Source organism: Bombina bombina, chromosome 1 (genome assembly GCF_027579735.1).
Source record: "Bombina bombina isolate aBomBom1 chromosome 1, aBomBom1.pri, whole genome shotgun sequence".
Classification (NCBI taxonomy): domain Eukaryota; kingdom Metazoa; phylum Chordata; class Amphibia; order Anura; family Bombinatoridae; genus Bombina; species Bombina bombina.
In genome coordinates this window covers 179,921,111-179,940,169 of record NC_069499.1, presented here as the reverse complement: position 1 = coordinate 179,940,169, position 19,059 = coordinate 179,921,111, and the positions used below count along the sequence as shown (strand labels likewise).

The 19,059-nt window shown below is 40.4% G+C and overlaps 1 protein-coding gene across 9 annotated transcripts in view; it reads right to left on the bottom strand.

The window, feature by feature from the left end:
• RALGAPA1 (Ral GTPase activating protein catalytic subunit alpha 1) overlaps positions 1 to 19,059 on the bottom strand; it is a 1,007,748-nt gene that overhangs the window by 428,330 nt on the left and 560,359 nt on the right. For all 9 annotated transcript variants that reach the window (XM_053697738.1, XM_053697739.1, XM_053697743.1 and 6 more), the window contains 4 exons: positions 8,500 to 8,655; positions 8,074 to 8,202; positions 6,943 to 7,068; positions 5,744 to 5,802 (listed from right to left, as the gene is read on the bottom strand). In XM_053697738.1, the coding sequence (XP_053553713.1) occupies positions 5,744 to 5,802; positions 6,943 to 7,068; positions 8,074 to 8,202; positions 8,500 to 8,655 (470 nt within the window). The remainder of the gene's footprint in view (positions 1 to 5,743; positions 5,803 to 6,942; positions 7,069 to 8,073; positions 8,203 to 8,499; positions 8,656 to 19,059) is intronic.

Sequence of the window (19,059 nt, the reverse complement as noted above, 5' to 3'; positions counted from 1 at the left end):
AATGAGCTGAAATTCTTTCAGGAGGCTGCTGTCCAGCAGTCTCATATGCCAGGCGGATGATACTTCGCAGCCAAAAAGAAAGAAAGGTAGCTATAGCTTTCTGACCCCTACGCTTTTCAGAATAACAATGAATAAAGAAGAAGATTGATGGAAAACCTTAGTTCCTGTAAGTAAAACTTTAAGGCACGGACCACATCCAAATTATGCAACATACGCTCCGTCTTAGAAGAAGGGTTAGGACATAAGGAAGGAACAATCAATTTCCTGATTAATATTCTTATTTGAAACAACCTAAAAACAGAACTTTCCAGGATAACAATTTGATATCCATGGAATGCATGGGTTCAAACGGAACACCTTGAAGAACTCGAAGAACTAAATTCAAACTCAAGGGAGGAGTAATGGGTCTAAATACAGGCTTAATTCTAGATAAAGGCTGACAAAAAGACTGAACATCTGGTACATTTGCCAAACATTTGTGAAACAGAATTGACAAAGCTGAAATTTGTCCCCTTAAGAAACTTGCTGATAACCCTTTCTCCAATCCTTCTTGGAGAAAAGACAGAATCCTAGGAATCCCAACTTTACTCCATGAGTAACTCTTGGATTCACACCAATAAAGATATTTACACCATATCTTATGATAGATTTCTCTAGTGACAGGCTTTCTAGCCTATATCAAAGTATTGATGACCGAATCAGAAAATCCTCGCTTCAATAAAATCAAGCGTTCAATCTCAACACAGCTGCAGAGAAATTAGATTTGGATGTTGAAAAGGACCTTGAATGAGAAGGTTCTGTCTCAATAGAAGTTTCCACGGTGGCAGAGAGGACATGTCCACTAGATCCGCATACCAAATCCTGCATGGCCACGCAGGCGCTATCAGGATCACTGAAGCTCTCTCCTGTTAGATTCGAGCAATCACGCGTGGAAGGAGAGGAAACGGCGGAAACACATAAGCTAGGCTGAACAACCAAGGCACTGCCAAGGCATCTATCAGTTCGGCCTGAGGATCCCTTGACCGGGATCCGTATCTTGGAAGCTTGGCATTCTGCCGAGATGCCATGAAATCCAACTCCGGTCTGCCCCATCTGAGAATCAATGAGGCAAATACCTCCGGGTGAAGTTCCCACTCCCCCGGATGAAAAGTCTGCCGACTTAGAAAATCTGCTTCCCAGTTCTCTACTCCTGGGATGTAGATTGCTGACAGATGACAAGAGTGGGCCTCCGCCCAACTGATTATCTTGGATACCTCTATCATCGCTAAGGAACTCCTTGTTCCCCCCTGATGATTGATAAATGCCACAGTCGTGATGTTGTCCGACTGAAATCTGATGAATTTGGCCGAAGCCAACTGAGGCCCCGCCTGAAGTGTATTGAATATTGCTCTCAGTTCCAGAATATTGATTGGAAGTAGAGACTCCACTTGAGTCCAAACACCCTGAGCCTTCAGGGAGTTCCAAACTGCACCCCAGCCCAGAAGGCTGGCATCTGTTGTCACTATCACCCACGAGGGTGTGCGGAAACAAGTCCCTTGGAACAACCGGCGACAACCATCAAAAAAGAGAGTTTCTGTTCTCTTGATCCAGATTTATCTGAGGAGATAAATCCGCATAATCCCCACTGTCCGAGCATGCACAGTTGCAGTGATCTGAGATGAAAGCGAGCAAACGGAAGAATGTCCATTGCCGCTACCATAAATCCAATTACCACCATACACTGAGCCACTGATGGCCGAGGAATGGACTGAAGTGCTCAGCAAGTATTTAGAATCTTTAATTTTCTGACCTCCATCAGAAAAATCTTCATGGCTACCGAGTCTATCAGAGTTCCAAAGAAAGGAACCCTTGTCTGTGGGACAAGTGAACTCTTCTCTATGTTCACCTTCCAGCCGTGGGTTCTCAGAAAAGACAACGCTGTGTCCGTGTGAGAGTTTGTCAGATGATATGTTGACGCCTGAATCAGAATATCGTCCAGAAAAGGCGCCACCGCTATTCCTCATGGTCTGAGAACCGCCAAAAGAGACCCTAGAACCTTTGAAGATTCTGGGTGCTGTGGCCAACCTGAAAGGAAGAGCCACGAACTAATAAAGTTTGTCCAAAAAGGCAAACCTTAGAAACCGATGATGATCCTTGTGGATTGGAATATGAAGGTAAGCATCCTTTAAATCCACGGTAGTCATATATTGACCCTCCTGGATCATTGGTAAGATTGTTCGTTTAGTCTCCATCTTGAACGATGGGACTCTGAGAAACTTGTTTAGACACTTGAGATCTAAAATGGGTCTGAAAGTTCCCTCTTTTTGGGGAACCACAAATAGGTCTGAGTAAAATCCCTGTCCCTGTTCCAATTTTGGAACTGGACACATTACTACCATAGTAGAAAGGTCTTTTACACAGCGTAAGAACGCCTCTCTTTTTATCTGGTTTGCAGATAACTTTGAAAGATGAAATCTCCCTCTTGGGAGAAAGTCCTTGAATTCCAATTGATAACCGTGGGTCACTATTTCTAATGCCCAGGGATCCTGAACATCTCTTGCCCAAGCCTGAGCAAAGAAAGAGAGTCTGCCCCCAACTAGATCCAGTCCCGGATCGGGGGACGCCCCTTCATGCTATCTTAGGAGCAGCAGCGGGCTCTTTGGATTGTTTACCCTTATTCCAGTTCTGATTTAGTCTCCAGACTGACTTAGATTGGGTAAAATTCCCTTCCTGCTTTGAGGAAGAAGAAGAAGCGGGGGTCCACCTTTAAAGTTCCGAAAGGAACGAAAATTATACAGTTTACCTCTCATTTTAACCGATTTATCCTGAGGTAGGGCATGGCCTTTACCTCCTGTAATATCAGAAATTATTTCCTTCAATTCTGGCCCGAAAAGGGTCTTACCTTTAAAGGGAATAGCTAAAAGCTTATGTTTTGATGACACATCAGCAGACCAAGATTTGAGCCACAATGCTCTACGTGCTAAAATAGCAAATCCCGCATTTTTTGCCGCTAATTTAGCAATTTGAAAAGCGGCATCAGAAATAAAAGAATTAGTTAACTTGAGAGCCTTAATTCTATCTAAGATGTAATCTAATGGAATCTCAACCTTAAGAGACTCTTCTAGAGCCTCAAACCAAAAAGCTGCTGCAGTAGTTACTGGAACAATGCAAGCCGTAGGTTGTAAAAGAAACCCCTGATTAACAAATAATCTCTTTAGAAGACCCTCTAATTTCTTATCCATAGGGTCTTTGAAAGCACAACTATACTCAATGGGTATAATAGTATGCTTAGCTAGGGTAGATATAGCTCCCTCTACCTTAGGGACCGTTTGCCATGAGTCCCGAATGGTATCTGATATGGGAAACATTTTCTTAAAATTAGGAGGGGGAGAAAACGGTATACCTGGACTATCCCATTCCTTTCTAACAATTTCCAAAATTCTTTTAGGAACCGGAAAAATATCAGTGTAAGTAGGTACTTCCAAATATTTATCCATTTTACACAATTTCTCTGGAGGAATCACAATCATCCAGAATCGCTAAAACCTCCCTAAGTAACAGGCGGAGGTGTTCAAGCTTAAATTAAAATGACATAGCATCCGAATCTGTCTGAGGCAAAACATTCCCTAAATCAGAAATTTCACCCTCAGACAGTAATTCCCTGATCCCCAACTCAGAGCACTGTGAGGGAACATCGGAAATAGCTAATAAAGCATCAGAGGATTCAGTATTTACATTAATACTTGACCTACTGCATTTACCCTGCAACACTGGTAATTTAGACAATACTTCTGAAAGGGTAGTTGACATAACTACAGCCATCTCCTGCAGAGTAAAGGAATTAGACGCACTAGATGTACTAGGCGTCGCTTGTGTGGGCGTTAAAGGATGTGACACTTGGGGAGAATTGGATGGCATATCCTGATTCTCTTCAGACTGAGAATCGTCCTTAGGCACACTTACTTTATTTAAAATATGCTTTTTACATTGTAAAGCCCTTTCAAAAGTTACACAATGTTAGAGGGAGTTGCACAATAGCTTCTAAACACATAGAACAATGAGAAACCTCAATGTCAGACATGTTGAACAGACTAGTAATACCACAAAAGTCGTTTAAACACTTATTTATAGCATAAAATAAACATTAGAAAAAACGTGTACTGTGCCTTTAAGAAAAGGTGAATTTTTTTTCCAAAATGCACAAAAAACGTTAAATTATTCCCAAATTTAACTTAAATATTGTTAGTTAATCAAAAAATTACTGCACCCCAAAGCAAAGGCAGAAATAATGCTTTAGAAGTACTTATATCAACATCTAGACAAAAGATAGATAAAAATACCCTCTACACCTCTACCTGCCCCCAGGGTACTTTGAATCACGTTTCCAACCCTTCAGACCAGCTACACAGTCCAGGAGCCACCGAGTTACTGTTTGCTGCTGCTAAGCCTGAAGAAAATGCGCCAAAATAGGCTCCGCCCATTAAGGTCAAAAGTTGGAGTAGGCCCAAACAACACCGCATGGAAATGCAGTTTTGCACTAAAGTAGAAATACACACACAATACAATCCTCAAGCATAAAACCAATAAGTTTTAAGTGCCAAAAATTAAAAAAAACATAAAACATAGTTTTTAACATTGTCTCCCATGTCACATAATGCCCAAATATCAACTAATGATAAATATAATATAGGGACTTCAGTAACACCCCTCTTATTAAAATAGGTTTTACTGCTTACCCCATTCCCATACAGGGAAATAATGCCAGCCAGTTCTGATACACCAAGTCTCCTCAGAAAAAAAGGCTGCACATACCTTAATGCTGCTTGTAGCATGAAACCGGTCTCCACACTGAAGATGTCTCATGGTTACCTTCAGAAGTCTCGTGGGAACCAGCGTGGATCTTAGTTACAAATGCTAAGATCATCAAACCTCAGGGCAGAAATCTTCTTCCATATCCCCTGAGGAAAATAGAACGCACCGGTACCATTAAAAATAAAAAACTTCTTGATTGAAGAAACTAAAACTAACACCTCACTTTACCATGTCTTCCTAGTATAACACAGGCAAAGAGAATGAATGAGGGTGGAGGGGAAGGGGAGGGGCTATATATACAGCTCTGCTGTGGTGCTCTTTGCCACTTCCTGTTAGCAGGAGGTTAATATCCCACAAGTAAGGATAAAATCTGTGGACTCGTCATATCTCTGTAAAAGAAAGAGGGTTTTTACTTAGTATATTTGTCCTATCTAGGGGAATCTTTCAATAACTTCTTGCAGTAAATCAGAACTTTCCTTTATAAAGAGTGTAGTATCTTCCAAAAATGATCAGCAAAAGAAAGAAGAAAAATCAAACTGGCTAGTGGAACGGAGCACTAAACAAAGATGTAGGCAAAGGTATAGGGCGACTCTAAATGTCAGGGAAACTGAACACCCAACCTAATCATTATTGCCCAATTCCGCAAACCACACACAGACCCTTTGCGGTCATCATAAACTACTATGACCTCATTGAGAGTAAGGTAATGGTCCAAACTGATTGCACCCCTGGAGTCTGTACAAGAGTGCTTACACAAACTGAAAAACACATTACAGCATATCCCTTTAACATTTGCTAAACTGATTAGTAATGTCGATCTTTTAAATCAGTTTAAATCAAAATGGATTACTTTAGCTTTTAAAAAAATCAGAACTAGCAGGCTAGTCAGGGTTTTATTTTATACTTTTCTACATTATAGTGTTGTATCATGTACTTATCCTTTAATCCCTACCTTGCAGGACCAGATGGTTCTTCCCTGGCTGAACTTAATACTGTTTTGATGGTGAGCTCCTAAATAAAGAGATATTAAAATAACTGTATAATTGTGAAATTGAATAAGCAATCAATAGTACATGTGTAGACATCTATGATTTCAAAAGAACAAATGTACTTATAAGGACATGGCTTGGAAATGTCCCTTATTAGTTTCAGAGTTCTTTAGCGCACAATGGCTTTAAATGTTTCTCCAGTCTGAAAGTTGTATTTTGTCTCATCATAATAATGTAATATGAAGATAAATACTTACTACAATGCGTCTGGATGGATACTGACAAAGTACAAACACGTATGAATCTATCCTAAATTTACTATTAAATAATTTCAAAAATAGGAGTGTGTAAGCGGTTTATCTAGGGTACTGTGCTGCAAACTAAGCAGTATCCAAGCGGATCTTGTAGCATAACATATTGATATGTAAGAAAGTTATCCATTCTTCATATTTCTATTTAAATATGCCTTTACATACAATAGTAAGAGAGCAATTGAGATTTTTATATATATATATATATATATACACACACACTTATTTTAAACACACACATATGCCTTCAATAACTTCAATAAATGAAAGAGAGATAAAGAGAAAGAGAGAGAAAGACAGAGAAAAAGAAAGACAAAGAGAAAAAGAAAGACAAAGAGAAAAAGAAAGACAGAGAGAAAGAAAGAAAGAAAGAAAGACAAAGAGAGAGAAAGAGAAAAAGAAAGACAAAAAGAGAGAAAGAAAGAAAGAGAGAGAGAGAAAGAGAAAAAGAAAGACAAAGAGAGAGAGAGAGAGAGAGAGAGAGAGAGAGAGAGAAAGAGAGAGAGAGAGAAAGACAAAGAGAGAGAGAGAGAGAGAGAGAGAGAGAGAAAGAAAGAGAGAGAGAGAAAGAAAGAAAGAGAGTTTTCAAGAAAGAAAGAGAAAACCAACAGTACTATAATTAGGAAATGAACAGATACGGCTGATGTTACGCTTAAATAAGACGTTAAAGTAATATAATTTCACATGATGTTGGTGAAAAATCTGTAATATCCATATTTAAAGTACGGAAAAGTAGACAAAATAAATAATAAAATTGCATTACAAAGATATTTTTTATACTATGTAAAACATAGCCAGTATTATTATTTTCATAAAATAAATCATTCATATCTACCAATTTAAGCCATTACCTTGACGTCTGTAAATTTCGACATAACAATGTCAGAACTGCTTGGGTGAAGAGCTGGAAGCTCCTGGTATAAGTTTGGGAAGCAAACCAAAGATCCCAGTAAAACCTGGGCTTCAACTCGTGGCGCCTAATGTTCATGGGCAAGAATAAAAAATCATTATATCATATGGAACCATGAGTATTATTATTTTTTTCAATAACATAGAAACAGCTAGCTTTATGTTTTTTTAAATAGCTCCCCTTTTTCTGACAAAAGAATAAATAAATGATTAGGTAACACAACTGAGTCGGTTAAATAAGCTTATGAATAGACACAGATAACCGACTTTCAGCAATGCTTCTTGCACCACCACTCATTTTGTAGTAATGATACTAGGTACAGCAATACCAGTGCACTGTATCTTAAACATTATACTTCTGTAATATTTTGTCTCCTTATGGTACAATATGCCTGGTCTGTGAGATTATGTCTGCTCACATAAAACCACCTGCCAATACCTCTGATATTAGTGGAACTATACACATTAGCCGTAACTTTATTATGAGTAGTCTTATTTGCTTGTGGATGTGTGTCACTGCTAAGCTCCTTGTTACGGTCACTCAGGTAAGCTAGCAAAGGAAATACAATGGGTAGAGAAGAACATATATATATTTTTTTTTTTCAATTTTAAAATTATTATTTTTTTAAAGGTTTTGGCAAATACCAAATAGAGCAAACACTGGAGAGTAATGTCTCGGCATTTGATGGCTTTCCTGATTTCTGTAATAAATACTTTAATGTAAAACATTTAAATGGTTTAATTTAAACATCTTCAAATTGAGGAGTCAAAATTATGTCATAAAACTTCTATAGAACAGAAACAAAATCTCACTTCATATATGATACTGCCATCTAGTGGTATAAAAATAAATTGTTTCACTTTTACTTACGCTAAGAAAATAAATATTTCTGTGTTGTGCAAAATAAATGTGCTTATTTGCATTACCCCTTTAATAATGTGTTGACTGCTGTTTGTAGGATTGAGTGATAGAAGCAGATAGATTTCAGATGTGATTGTTCACATAAGTGAATTACTGGCTAGCTGTGCAGTGGACAGTGACAGAGTCATATGCAAGAGAAAAGTGATCATACATTAAGGGAGGACGAAGCAGCAACTCTTCCAGCTGCTACAATAAAATCCATTATAAGAAGAGTAGCTCCAGGCAGACCCAAAGAAAAAAATTGAGGTGAGCAGTGCTTGATGATGGTGTTCACTATATCCTAAAGGGAAAACAGTAAAACATTTTTATTGCACGTAGTTTATGTAGTTTGCAAACCATACAATTAAAATACATGTCAGTCATTCCTATTAATACAAAGAAAATATGGCCAGAATGAAAACAAATCTTATCGATAATGATACGTGAAATTAATATATTGAATGGAATACTGGTAGCGTTAGAAGGAAAGATAGGTTCTATTAAATTGCTTATTCTAGAAAGCAGCCTTGCTGTGTGCCAAGAAAACATCTACATTCTATACAGATTTATACATCTACACATTTATATAATACAATACCTGATCAGTGTGAAGCAGTCCGCAGTGCATAATGTTGTAGAAGTGTGTTAAGAAGTCACGGTTTGGCGACACATCCTGTCTTCTCTTCATGATCTTGCAGATTAATTTATAAGCGTGCAACTTCCCTTGTTTGTATTTATCTGGAAGCATTGTTGCCTTAGGAACACACAGTATTTTATATGAGCATCGTAAAATTCATAACATTTTTAAAAATATTGATCAATGAAGAGTTTTATTTATGAAAATGTAAAAAATAACAAGAGAGGAAAGGATTAGCGACTATGAAAACATTAGTAATAAAACATCAAAAACAAGTATAACTCCCCTCGAAAGGTATTTGGTGCCATAATTGAATTGAACTTAAAGGGACACTGTACCCAAAATTTTTCTTTTGTGATTCAGATTGAGCATGACATTTTAAGCAACTTTCTAATTTACTCCTATTATCACATTTTCTTTGTTCTCTTGCTATCATTATTTGAAAAAGAAGGTATCTAAGCTTTTTTTTGGTTTCAGTACTCTGGACAGCACTTTTTTATTGGTGGATGAATTTATCCACCAATCAGCAAGGACAACCCAGGTTGTTCACCAATAATGGGCCGGCATCTAAGCTTACATTCTTGCATTTCAAATAAAGATACCAAGAGAATGAAGAAAATTTGATATTAGGAGTAAATTAGAAAGTTGCTTAAAATTTCATGCTCAATCAGGAAAGAATTTTTTTGGGTACAGTGTCCCTTTAAAGGTTTATTCGCTAAGTATAAAAAACATACAAGGAATTTAAATTTTGCGTAAATAAGGCGTCATCATAATATTACAGATGACAGTATATATATATATATATATATATATATATATATATATATATATATATATATATAAAAAACGTTGATTGGAGTAGCCGTGTTAGTCCAAAGATTTAGATATCAAAATAACAAGAGTATTGCATTGAGCAATGATACTTTTTTATTGGACTAACTATACATTTATAAGATGACATGCTTTCGGAAGAATGTCTTCCTTTTTGAAGTCTGAAGCAATACTGACCAATTTGATAGAATTTACAGATTATATCTTAAAACACAGGCTAAAAAGACAAAGTGTTACAGAGGTCTGAATGCAGGGGGAGGAGGGGGTGTCGTAAAAATCATGATGGGGGTTTTGGAGACAGGCAGATAGTGTCAGTAAAAGATAACAGGCAGGGGAAATATATGGTTATACACAAAGCATATACTGACAAAGTTATATATCAACATAGAATCAATATGAATAAATATGGGAAATTAGGTATCATTGCTCAATGCAATACTCTTATTTTTGTATGTATATATATATATATACATATATATATACATATATATATATATATATATATATATATATATATATATATCCTTGAAGTGAATCCACCCTCCTGGGCCGTCTGCCTGGGTGCAAAAATGAAGTAGATATATAGAAAATTAATGCACTCTCAGGGCTTCTTAATAGTGAGTCAAAAAATAATTTATTGACGTTTCGGGGTTCAAACAGGCCCCTCCATCAGAATCTGATGAAGGGGTCTGTTTGAACCCCGAAACGTCAAATTTTTTTTGACTCACTATTAAGAAGCCCTGAGAGTGCATTTATTTGATATATATATATATATATATATATATATATATATATATACTGTATATCATAAATTATGCTTACCTGATCATTTCCTTCTGAATGAGGAGAGTCCACGGCTTCATTCCTTACTTGTGGGAATACAGAACCTGGCCACCAGGGGGAGGCAAAGACACCCCAGCCAAAGGCTTAAATACCTCCCCCACTCCCCTCATCCCCCAGTCATTCTACAGAGGGAACAAGGAACAGTAGGAGAAATATCAGGGTATAAATGGTGCCAGAAGAACAAAAAAAAATTTGATCCGCCCAACGGAGAAAACGGGCGGGGGCCGTGGACTCTCCTCATACAGATGGAAAGGAAATAATCAGGTAAGCATCATTTATGTTTTCTATCTTAATATGAGGAGAGTCCACGGCTTCATTCCTTACTTGTGGGAGGGTAAAAAGAGAGGCAGACCCTATTCTGAGGGCACCACAGCCTGCAAAACCTTTCTCCCAAAAGCTGCTTCAGCCGAAGCAACAATGTCAAATTTGTAAAACTTTTAAAAAGTATGTAAGGAGGACCAGGTAACCGCCCTACAAATCTGTTCCTTAGGGGCCTCATTTTTGAAGGCCCAAGAAGAAGCCACAGCTCTAGTTGAATGAGCCGTAATCCTCTGAAGAGGCTTATGTCACGCTGTCTCATAATGCTCTTCAACCAAAAAGATAGGGAAGTGGAAGAAGCATTCTGTCCTCTTCGCTTCACAGAATAGAGAACAAACAATGTCGAAGTCTGTCTAAAATCCATCGTAGCCTGAAGATAAAATTTCAAAGCCCGAACCACATCCAAAAAATTAAGTAATCGTTCCTTCGAAGGAGGAGGATTAGGACACAAGGAAGGAACCACGATCTCCTGATTGATGTTGCGATTAGACACAACCTTAGGGAGAAAACCCAACCCAGTACGAAGAACAGCCTTATCAGCGTGAAAAACAAGGTAAGAAGGCTTACATTGCAAGGCCGCCATCTGAGAGTCTGCGTACCGAAGCAATAGCCAGTAGAAAAAGAACCTTCCAAGACAGTAAATTAATATCAACCGAATGCATGGGCTTAAACGGAGCCCTTTGCAAAACCTTAAGAACCAAATTTAAGCTCCAAGTAAGAGCGGAATGTCTAAACACAGGCCTGATTCTAGACAGAGCCTGAACAAAAGACTGTACGTCAGGAAGCTTAGCGAGTCTCTTGTGTAATAACACAGATAGAGCCGAAATCTGTCCCTTTAAGGAACTAGCGGCAAGACACTTCTCCAAACCATCCTAGAGAAAGGAAAGAATTGTGGATACCTTGACCTTATGCCAGGGGAATCCACGTTCTTCACAATAGAATAAGTATGTCCTCCACACCTTATGATAGATGCGACAGGTGACCGGCTTTCTAGCTTAAATGAGAGTATCAATCACTCTCTCAGAAAAACCTCTCTTGGCTAGGACTAAGCGTTCTATCTCCACGCAGTCAGCATCAGAGAATCTATATTTTGATGAACAAAAGGAACCTGTTCAAGCAGATCCCTGCGACAAGGTAACCTCCATGGAGGAGATGATGACATCACCAGGTCCGCAAACCACATCCTTCACGGCCACAATGGAGCAATTTGAATAGTCAAAGCTTGCTCCTGCTTGATGCGGGCCACTACCCGAGGTAGAAGTGGCAACGGTGGAAAAATGTAAACTAGGTTGAACCCCCAGGGCACTGCTAAGGCATCTATCAGCTCTAGCACCCCAAACAGCTCCCCATCCTGAAAGACTTGCGTCCACAGTCACAATCTCCCAGGATGGTCTCACGAAGTATGTCCCCTGGGACAGGCGATCTGGACAGAGCCACCAAGAGAGTGATTCTCTTGATCGGTTGTCCAGAGAAATCTGTTAGGATAGATCCGAGTGATCGCTGTTCCATTGCCTTAGCATACACAACTGCAGAGGTCTGAGATAATACCTGGCAAATGGAATGATATCGATGTTGGACACCATGAGCCCAATCACCTCCATACACTGGGCCACAGATGGCCTTAAGGAGGTCTGGAGGGCAAGAAAACTGGAAGTAATTTTGCAACGTCTTTGGTCTGTAAGGAATATCTTCTTTGATATGAAATCTATTATCGTGCCCAGGAATTCCAACCTAGTACTGGGAACCAGAGAACTCTTTCCTAAGTTTATCTTCCATCCATGAGATTGAAGAAGTAAAAGTTTTCGAATGGTCTTCTGCCAGACGGAAGGACGGAGCCTGGACCAGAATGTTGTCCAAATAACGTGCTACTGCAATACCTATGGATCTCGCCACCACGAGCAGAGCCCCCATAATCTTTGTAAAGATGCTTGGAGCAGTAGCCAGACCAAAAGGAAGAGCTGATACAGAAAAGCAAATTTAAGAACTTGAAGTGATCCTTTTGTATTGGTACATGAAGGTAAGCATCCTTCAAGTCTATCGTAGTCATGGACTGTCCCTCTTGAACTAAGGGCAGAATAGACCTTATCATCTCCATCTTGAACTATGGCACCGACAGAAACTTGTTTAGGCACTTTAGATCTAGAATTGGGCGAAACGTACCCTCCTTCTTTGGGACCACAAAAAGATTTGAGTAGTATCCCAGACCTCTCTCTCTCTGCTAGCGGTACCGGCAAAATGACTCCTAGGGAGGAGAGATCCCTCACGCACCCTAGGAAAGGCATCTCGTTTTTCTTGTCTTGAAAACAGGTTTGATAAGAGGAATCTGCCCCTAGGTGGATGAGATTTGAAACCTATCATGCAACCTTGGGCAATGACCTCGAGAAACCAAGGGTCTTGCACGTCTCCCAGCCAAGCCTCCACAAAGAGAGATAGTCTGCCCCCAACATGATCCAATGACGGATCAGGGGCCGCCCCTTCATGCCAATTTTGTCTCGGCGGGCTTCTTGTTCTGCTTGGATTTGTTCCAAGATTGAGATGGTTTCCAAATTCCCTTGGACTGATCAGGTTTTGCGGAGGGCTGCTGGCGTTGGGACTTATCCGAACGAAAGAAACGAAAATTAGGACCCTGTCCTTTAGCTTTATTCTTCTTATCCTGTGTTAAAAAGGCACCTTGCCCCCAGTGACCGTGGATATGATAGAGTCCAGTCCTGGACAGAAAATAACCTTCCCCTTAAATGGAAGGGAAAGAAATCTAGATTTTGAAGTCATGTCAGCAGACCAAGACTTCAACCATAGAGCCCTGCGGGCTAGAACAGAAAAGCCTGATGTCTTGGCATTCAAGCATATAATCTGCATATTTGCATCACAAATAAACGAATTAGCTACCCTCAAGGACTTTATTCTTTCCTGGATTTCAGAGGGGAGTTTCCACCTCGATAATCTCTGACAGAGAGTCACACCAATAGGTAGCAGCTCCAGCCACCGTCGCTGCCGGCTAAAATAAAAATCACGTGTGCTCAAAACATTTTTCTTAACAGAGTTTCTAGCTTCTTATCCATGGGCTCCTTAAACGACAAACTATCCTCAAGCGGGATAGTGGTGTGCTTAGCAAGCATGGAGATAGCTCCATCCACCTTAGGGACAGACCCCCACAACTCTAATTGGGATTTAGGAACCGGGAACAATTTCTTAAAAGAAGAAGGGGAAAAAGAGGATCCAAGTCTTTCCCATTCATTCTTAATAATATTTGCCATCTTTATGGGAACCGGGAAAGTTTGTGGCACCACCCTGTCCTCATAAACTTTATAAAGCTTAGGAATAGAAGGTTCTTCGGGTAACTTAGTTTCTGGAACCTCTAATGTAGCCAACACTTCCTTTAACAGAAAGCGTAAGTGGTCTATCCTAAATCTAAACTCTGGTTCGTCCGCAGCCGGAGGCTTAGAGGCAGCTGATTCCGACCCAGAAAGAGCTTCTTCTGAAGTATCAGAGGCGTCTTCATCAGCGGATAATCTAGTATCAGATAAATCCAACAAATTGGTATTCTGAATCCACTGATTTGAACAGAAACTGTCCAAAAGTGTTGAAATTAATACAATCCCCCCCCCCCCCACCAGTAGAACTGGTTAAAAGACAGCACCTTCATGCAGTCTTAGGGGCTGAAATTAGTTTAATTATAAGGCTTGGAATTATTCAAATTCAGAAAAAAAATCTAAATCAGAGCCAGAGGCCGTAGGAGAATAAAAAACAATTAGAAGTTTAAAAAATTACCCTTAGATTTCTTAACTTGGGACAGAAAAGACTCCCTTTTCCCAAGTAATAGAGGAGATAATATAATCCAAAAGAAAACCTTTAAAAATTACTATCCTAAAATAATAAGATAGTAATCTAAATATAAACACCATATCAGAGATTTAAGCCATAAAACTTTTCTAGTAAAAATGGCTAAAAACAAAGATTTAATATCAGATAAAATTACATAAAATACAACATCATAAATGAAATGATTAGCATGTTGAAGTAAAAGAACAATGCTTAGACAAATCAAGATCTGATAACTAAACTGTCCAACCAAAAAGTTGAAACAGCAGCAACATCAGCCATAGACAGGCAGGTTAAAAAATATGGCCAATATGTAAATATGCTTCTCTTAAGATAGGAAACAAACTTCCTATCGAAAGGATCCCTAAAAGAAGAAATATCTTCCATAGGATATAATTATATTCAGCAAGAGAAGAAATAGCCCCACCTTAAGGGACTTTTAACCTAAAAACACTAAAATAGCTTTTTAAACCTAGAAGGAAGGTAAAAAGAAGCACTAAGTTTAGAATCCTTTCCAAACATACGATAAATAGCATCTGGAATAAGAAAAACTTCAAGTTACCTCAGAAGCTTAAAAAACAAAATTTATGCTTACCTGATAAATGTATTTCTCTTGTGGTGTATCCAGTCCACGGGTTCATCCATTACTTGTGGGATATTCTCCTTCCCAACAGGAAGCTGCAAGAGGACACCCACAGCAGAGCTGTCTATATAGCTCCTCCCCTAACTGCCATCCCCAGTCATTCGACCGAAGACAAGCAAGAAAAAAAGGAGAAACTATAGGGTGCAGTGGTGACTGTAGTTTAAAAATAAAAAAAAACACCTGCCTTAAAATGACAGGGCGGGCCGTGGACTGGATACACCACAAGAGAAATAAATTTATCAGGTAAGCATAAATTTTGTTTTCTCTTGTAAAGGTGTATCCAGTCCACGGGTTCATCCATTACTTGTGGGATACCAATACCAAAGCTTTAGGACACGGATGAAGGGAGGCACAAGGCAGGAACTTAAACGGGAGGCACCACTGCCTGTAAGACCTTTCTCCCAAAAATAGCCTCCGAAGAAGCAAAAGTATCAAATTTATAGAATTTAGAAAAGGTATGAAGCGAAGACCAAGTCGCCGCCTTACAAATCTGTTCAACAGAGGCCTCATGTTTAAAAGCCCATGTGGAAGCTACTGCTCTAGTAGAATGAGCTGTAATTCTTTCAGGAGGCTGCTGGCCAGCAGTCTCATAAGCTAAGCGTATTATACTTCTTAGCCAAAAAGAAAGAGAAGTTGCCGAAGCCTTTTGGCCTCTCCTCTGTCCAGAGTAGACAACAAACAAAGCAGATGTTTGACGAAAATCCTTCGTAGCTTGTAAATAAAACTTTAAAGCACGAACCACATCAAGATTGTGTAATAGACGTTCCTTCTTTGAAGAAGGATTAGGACATAGTGAAGGAACAACAATCTCCTGATTGATATTCTTATTAGATACCACCTTAGGAAGAAACCCAAGTTTGGTACGTAACACTACCTTATCTGCATGGAAAATCAGATAAGGGGAATCACATTGTAAAGCAGATAACTTCGAAACTCTTCGAGCCGAGGAGATAGCTACTAAAAACAGAACTTTCCAAGATAAAAGCTTAATATCTATGGAATGCAAAGGTTCAAACGGAACCCCTTGAAGAACATTAAGAACTAAATTTAAACTCCATGGCGGAGCAACAGGTTTAAACACAGGCTTGATTCTAACTAAAGCCTGGCAAAACGCCTGAACGCCTGGAACCTCAGCCAGACGTTTGTGCAAAAGAATAGACAGAGCAGAAATCTGTCCCTTTAAGGAACTAGCTGACAAACCCTTCTCCAATCCTTCTTGGAGAAAAGATAATATCCTAGGAATCCTGACCTTACTCCATGAGTAACCCTTGGATTCACACCAATGAAGATATTTACACCATATCTTATGATATATTTTCCTGGTGACAGGCTTTCGAGCCTGAATTAAAGTATCAATGACCGATTCAGAAAAACCATGCTTTGATAGAATCAAGCGTTCAATCTCCAAGCAGTCAGATGTAGAGAAATTAGATTTGGATGTTTGAAGGGACCTTGAAGTAGAAGGTCCTGCCTTAGCGGCAGAGTCCATGGTGGAAAGGATGACATGTCCACCAGATCTGCATACCAAGTCCTGCGTGGCCACGCAGGGGCTATCAAGATCACCGAAGCTCTCTCCTCCTTGATCTTGGCAATCAGACGAGGGAGCAGAGGAAACGGTGGAAACACATAAGCCAGGCTGAAGGACCAGGGCGCTGCTAGAGCATCTATCAGCGCTGCCCTGGGAACCCTGAACCTGGACCCGTAACAAGGAAGCTTGACGTTCTGACGAGATGCCATGAGATCCAGTTCTGGTTTGCCCCAAAGTTGGATCAACTGGGCAAATACCTCCGGATGGAGCTCCCACTCCCCCGGATGAAAAGTCTGCCGACTTAGAAAATCCGCTTCCCAGTTCTCTACTCCTGGGATATGGATAGCTGAGAGATGGCAAGAGTGAACCTCTGCCCATAGAATTATCTTTGAAACCTCCAACATTGCCAGGGGGCTCCTTTTTCCCCCCTGATGGTTGATATAGGCTACAGTCGTGATGTTGTCCGACTGAAATCTAATGAACCTGACCGCAGCTAGCTGAGGCCAAGCCTGAAGCGCATTGAATATCGCTCTTAGTTCCAGAATGTTTATCGGAAGGAGGGCCTCCTCCTGAGTCCACAAACCCTGAGCCTTCAGGGAGTTCAAGACTGCACCCCAGCCCAGAAGGCTGGCATCTGTCGTTACTATAGTCCATTCTGGCCTGCGGAAACTCATTCCCTTGGACAGATGGACCCGCGATAGCCACCAGAGAAGAGAATCCCTGGTCTCTTGATCCAGATTTAGTAGAGGGGACAAATCTGTGTAATCCCCATTCCACTGATTGAGCATGCAAAGTTGCAGTGGTCTGAGATGTAGGCGGGCAAACGGAACTATGTCCATTGCCGCTACCATTAATCCGATTACCTCCATACACTGAGCCACTGACGGACGAGAAATGGAATAAAGAGCACGGCAGGAAGTTAGAAGTTTTGACAACCTGACCTCTGTCAGATAAATCTTCATTTCTACTGAATCTATCAGAGTTCCTAGGAAGGAAACTCTTGTGAGAGGTGAGAGAGAACTCTTTCCTTCGTTCACCTTCCACCCGTGAGAGATTAGGAATGCCAGAACAATGTCCGTATGGGACCTGGCGATTTGAAAAGTTGACGCCTGTATCAGGATGTCGTCTAAGTAAGGGGCTACTGCTATACCCCGCGGTCTTAGAACCGCCAGAAGGGACCCTAGAACCTTCGTAAAGATTCTTGGTGCCGTGGCTAACCCAAAGGGAAGAGCCACAAACTGGTAATGCCTGTCTAGGAAGGCGAACCTGAGAAACTGATGATGATCCCTGTGTATCGGAATATGTAGATAAGCATCCTTTAAATCCACGGTAGTCATATATTGACCCTCCTGGATCATAGGTAGGATGGTTCGAATAGTCTCCATCTTGAAGGATGGGACCCTGAGAAATTTGTTTAGGAACTTGAGATCCAAGATTGGTCTGAAAGTTCCCTCTTTCTTGGGAACTATAAACAGATTTGAATAGAAGCCCTGCCCCTGTTCCTCCTTTGGAACTGGGTGGATCACTCCCATAACTAGTAGGTCTTGAACGCAATGTAAGAATGCCTCTCTCTTTATCTGGTTTGCAGATAATTGTGAGAGATGAAATCTCCCCTTTGGAGATGAAGCTTTGAAATCCAGAAGATATCCCTGGGAAATAATCTCCAGAGCCCAGGGATCCTGGACGTCTCTTGCCCAAGCCTGGGTGAAGAGAGAAAGTCTGCCCCCCACTAGATCCGGTCCCGGATCGGGGGCTACTCTTTCATGCTGTCTTAGAGGCAGCATCAGGCTTTTTGGCCTGTTTCCCCTTGTTCCAAGCCTGGTTAGGTCTCCAGACTAGCTTGGACTGGGCAAAATTTCCCTCTTGTTTTGTAGAAGAGGAAGATGAAGCTGCGCCACCCTTGAAGTTTTGAAAGGAACGAAAATTTGTCTGTTTGGTCCTTAACTTGTTAGACCTATCCGGGGGAAGGGCGCAGCCTTTTCCTCCAGTAATATCAGAAATTATCTCCTTCAGTCCAGGCCCAAATAGGGTCTGCCCTTTGAAGGGGATATTGAGAAGTTTAGACTTTGAAGTGACATCAGCTGACCAGGATTTAAGCCATAGCGCCTTACGTGCCTGAATGGCAAAACCTGAATTTTTAGCCGTTAGCTTGGTTAAATGAAAAACGGCGTCAGAAATAAATGAATTGGCTAACTTAAGAGCTTTAAGCCTGTCAAGGATATCATCCAACGGGGTCTCTACCTGTAAAGCCTCCTCCAGAGACTCGAACCAGAAAGCCGCTGCAGCAGTGACTGGGGCAATGCATGCAAGAGGCTGGAGAATAAAACCTTGTTGTATAAAGATTTTCTTAAGGAAACCCTCTAATTTCTTATCCATAGGATCTAGGAAAGCACAACTGTCCTCGACAGGAATAGTTGTACGCTTAGCTAGGGTAGAGACTGCTCCCTCCACCTTAGGGACCGTCTGCCACAAGTCCCGTGTAGCGGCATCTATAGGAAACATTTTCTTAAAAGCAGGAGGGGGAGAGAACGGCACACCT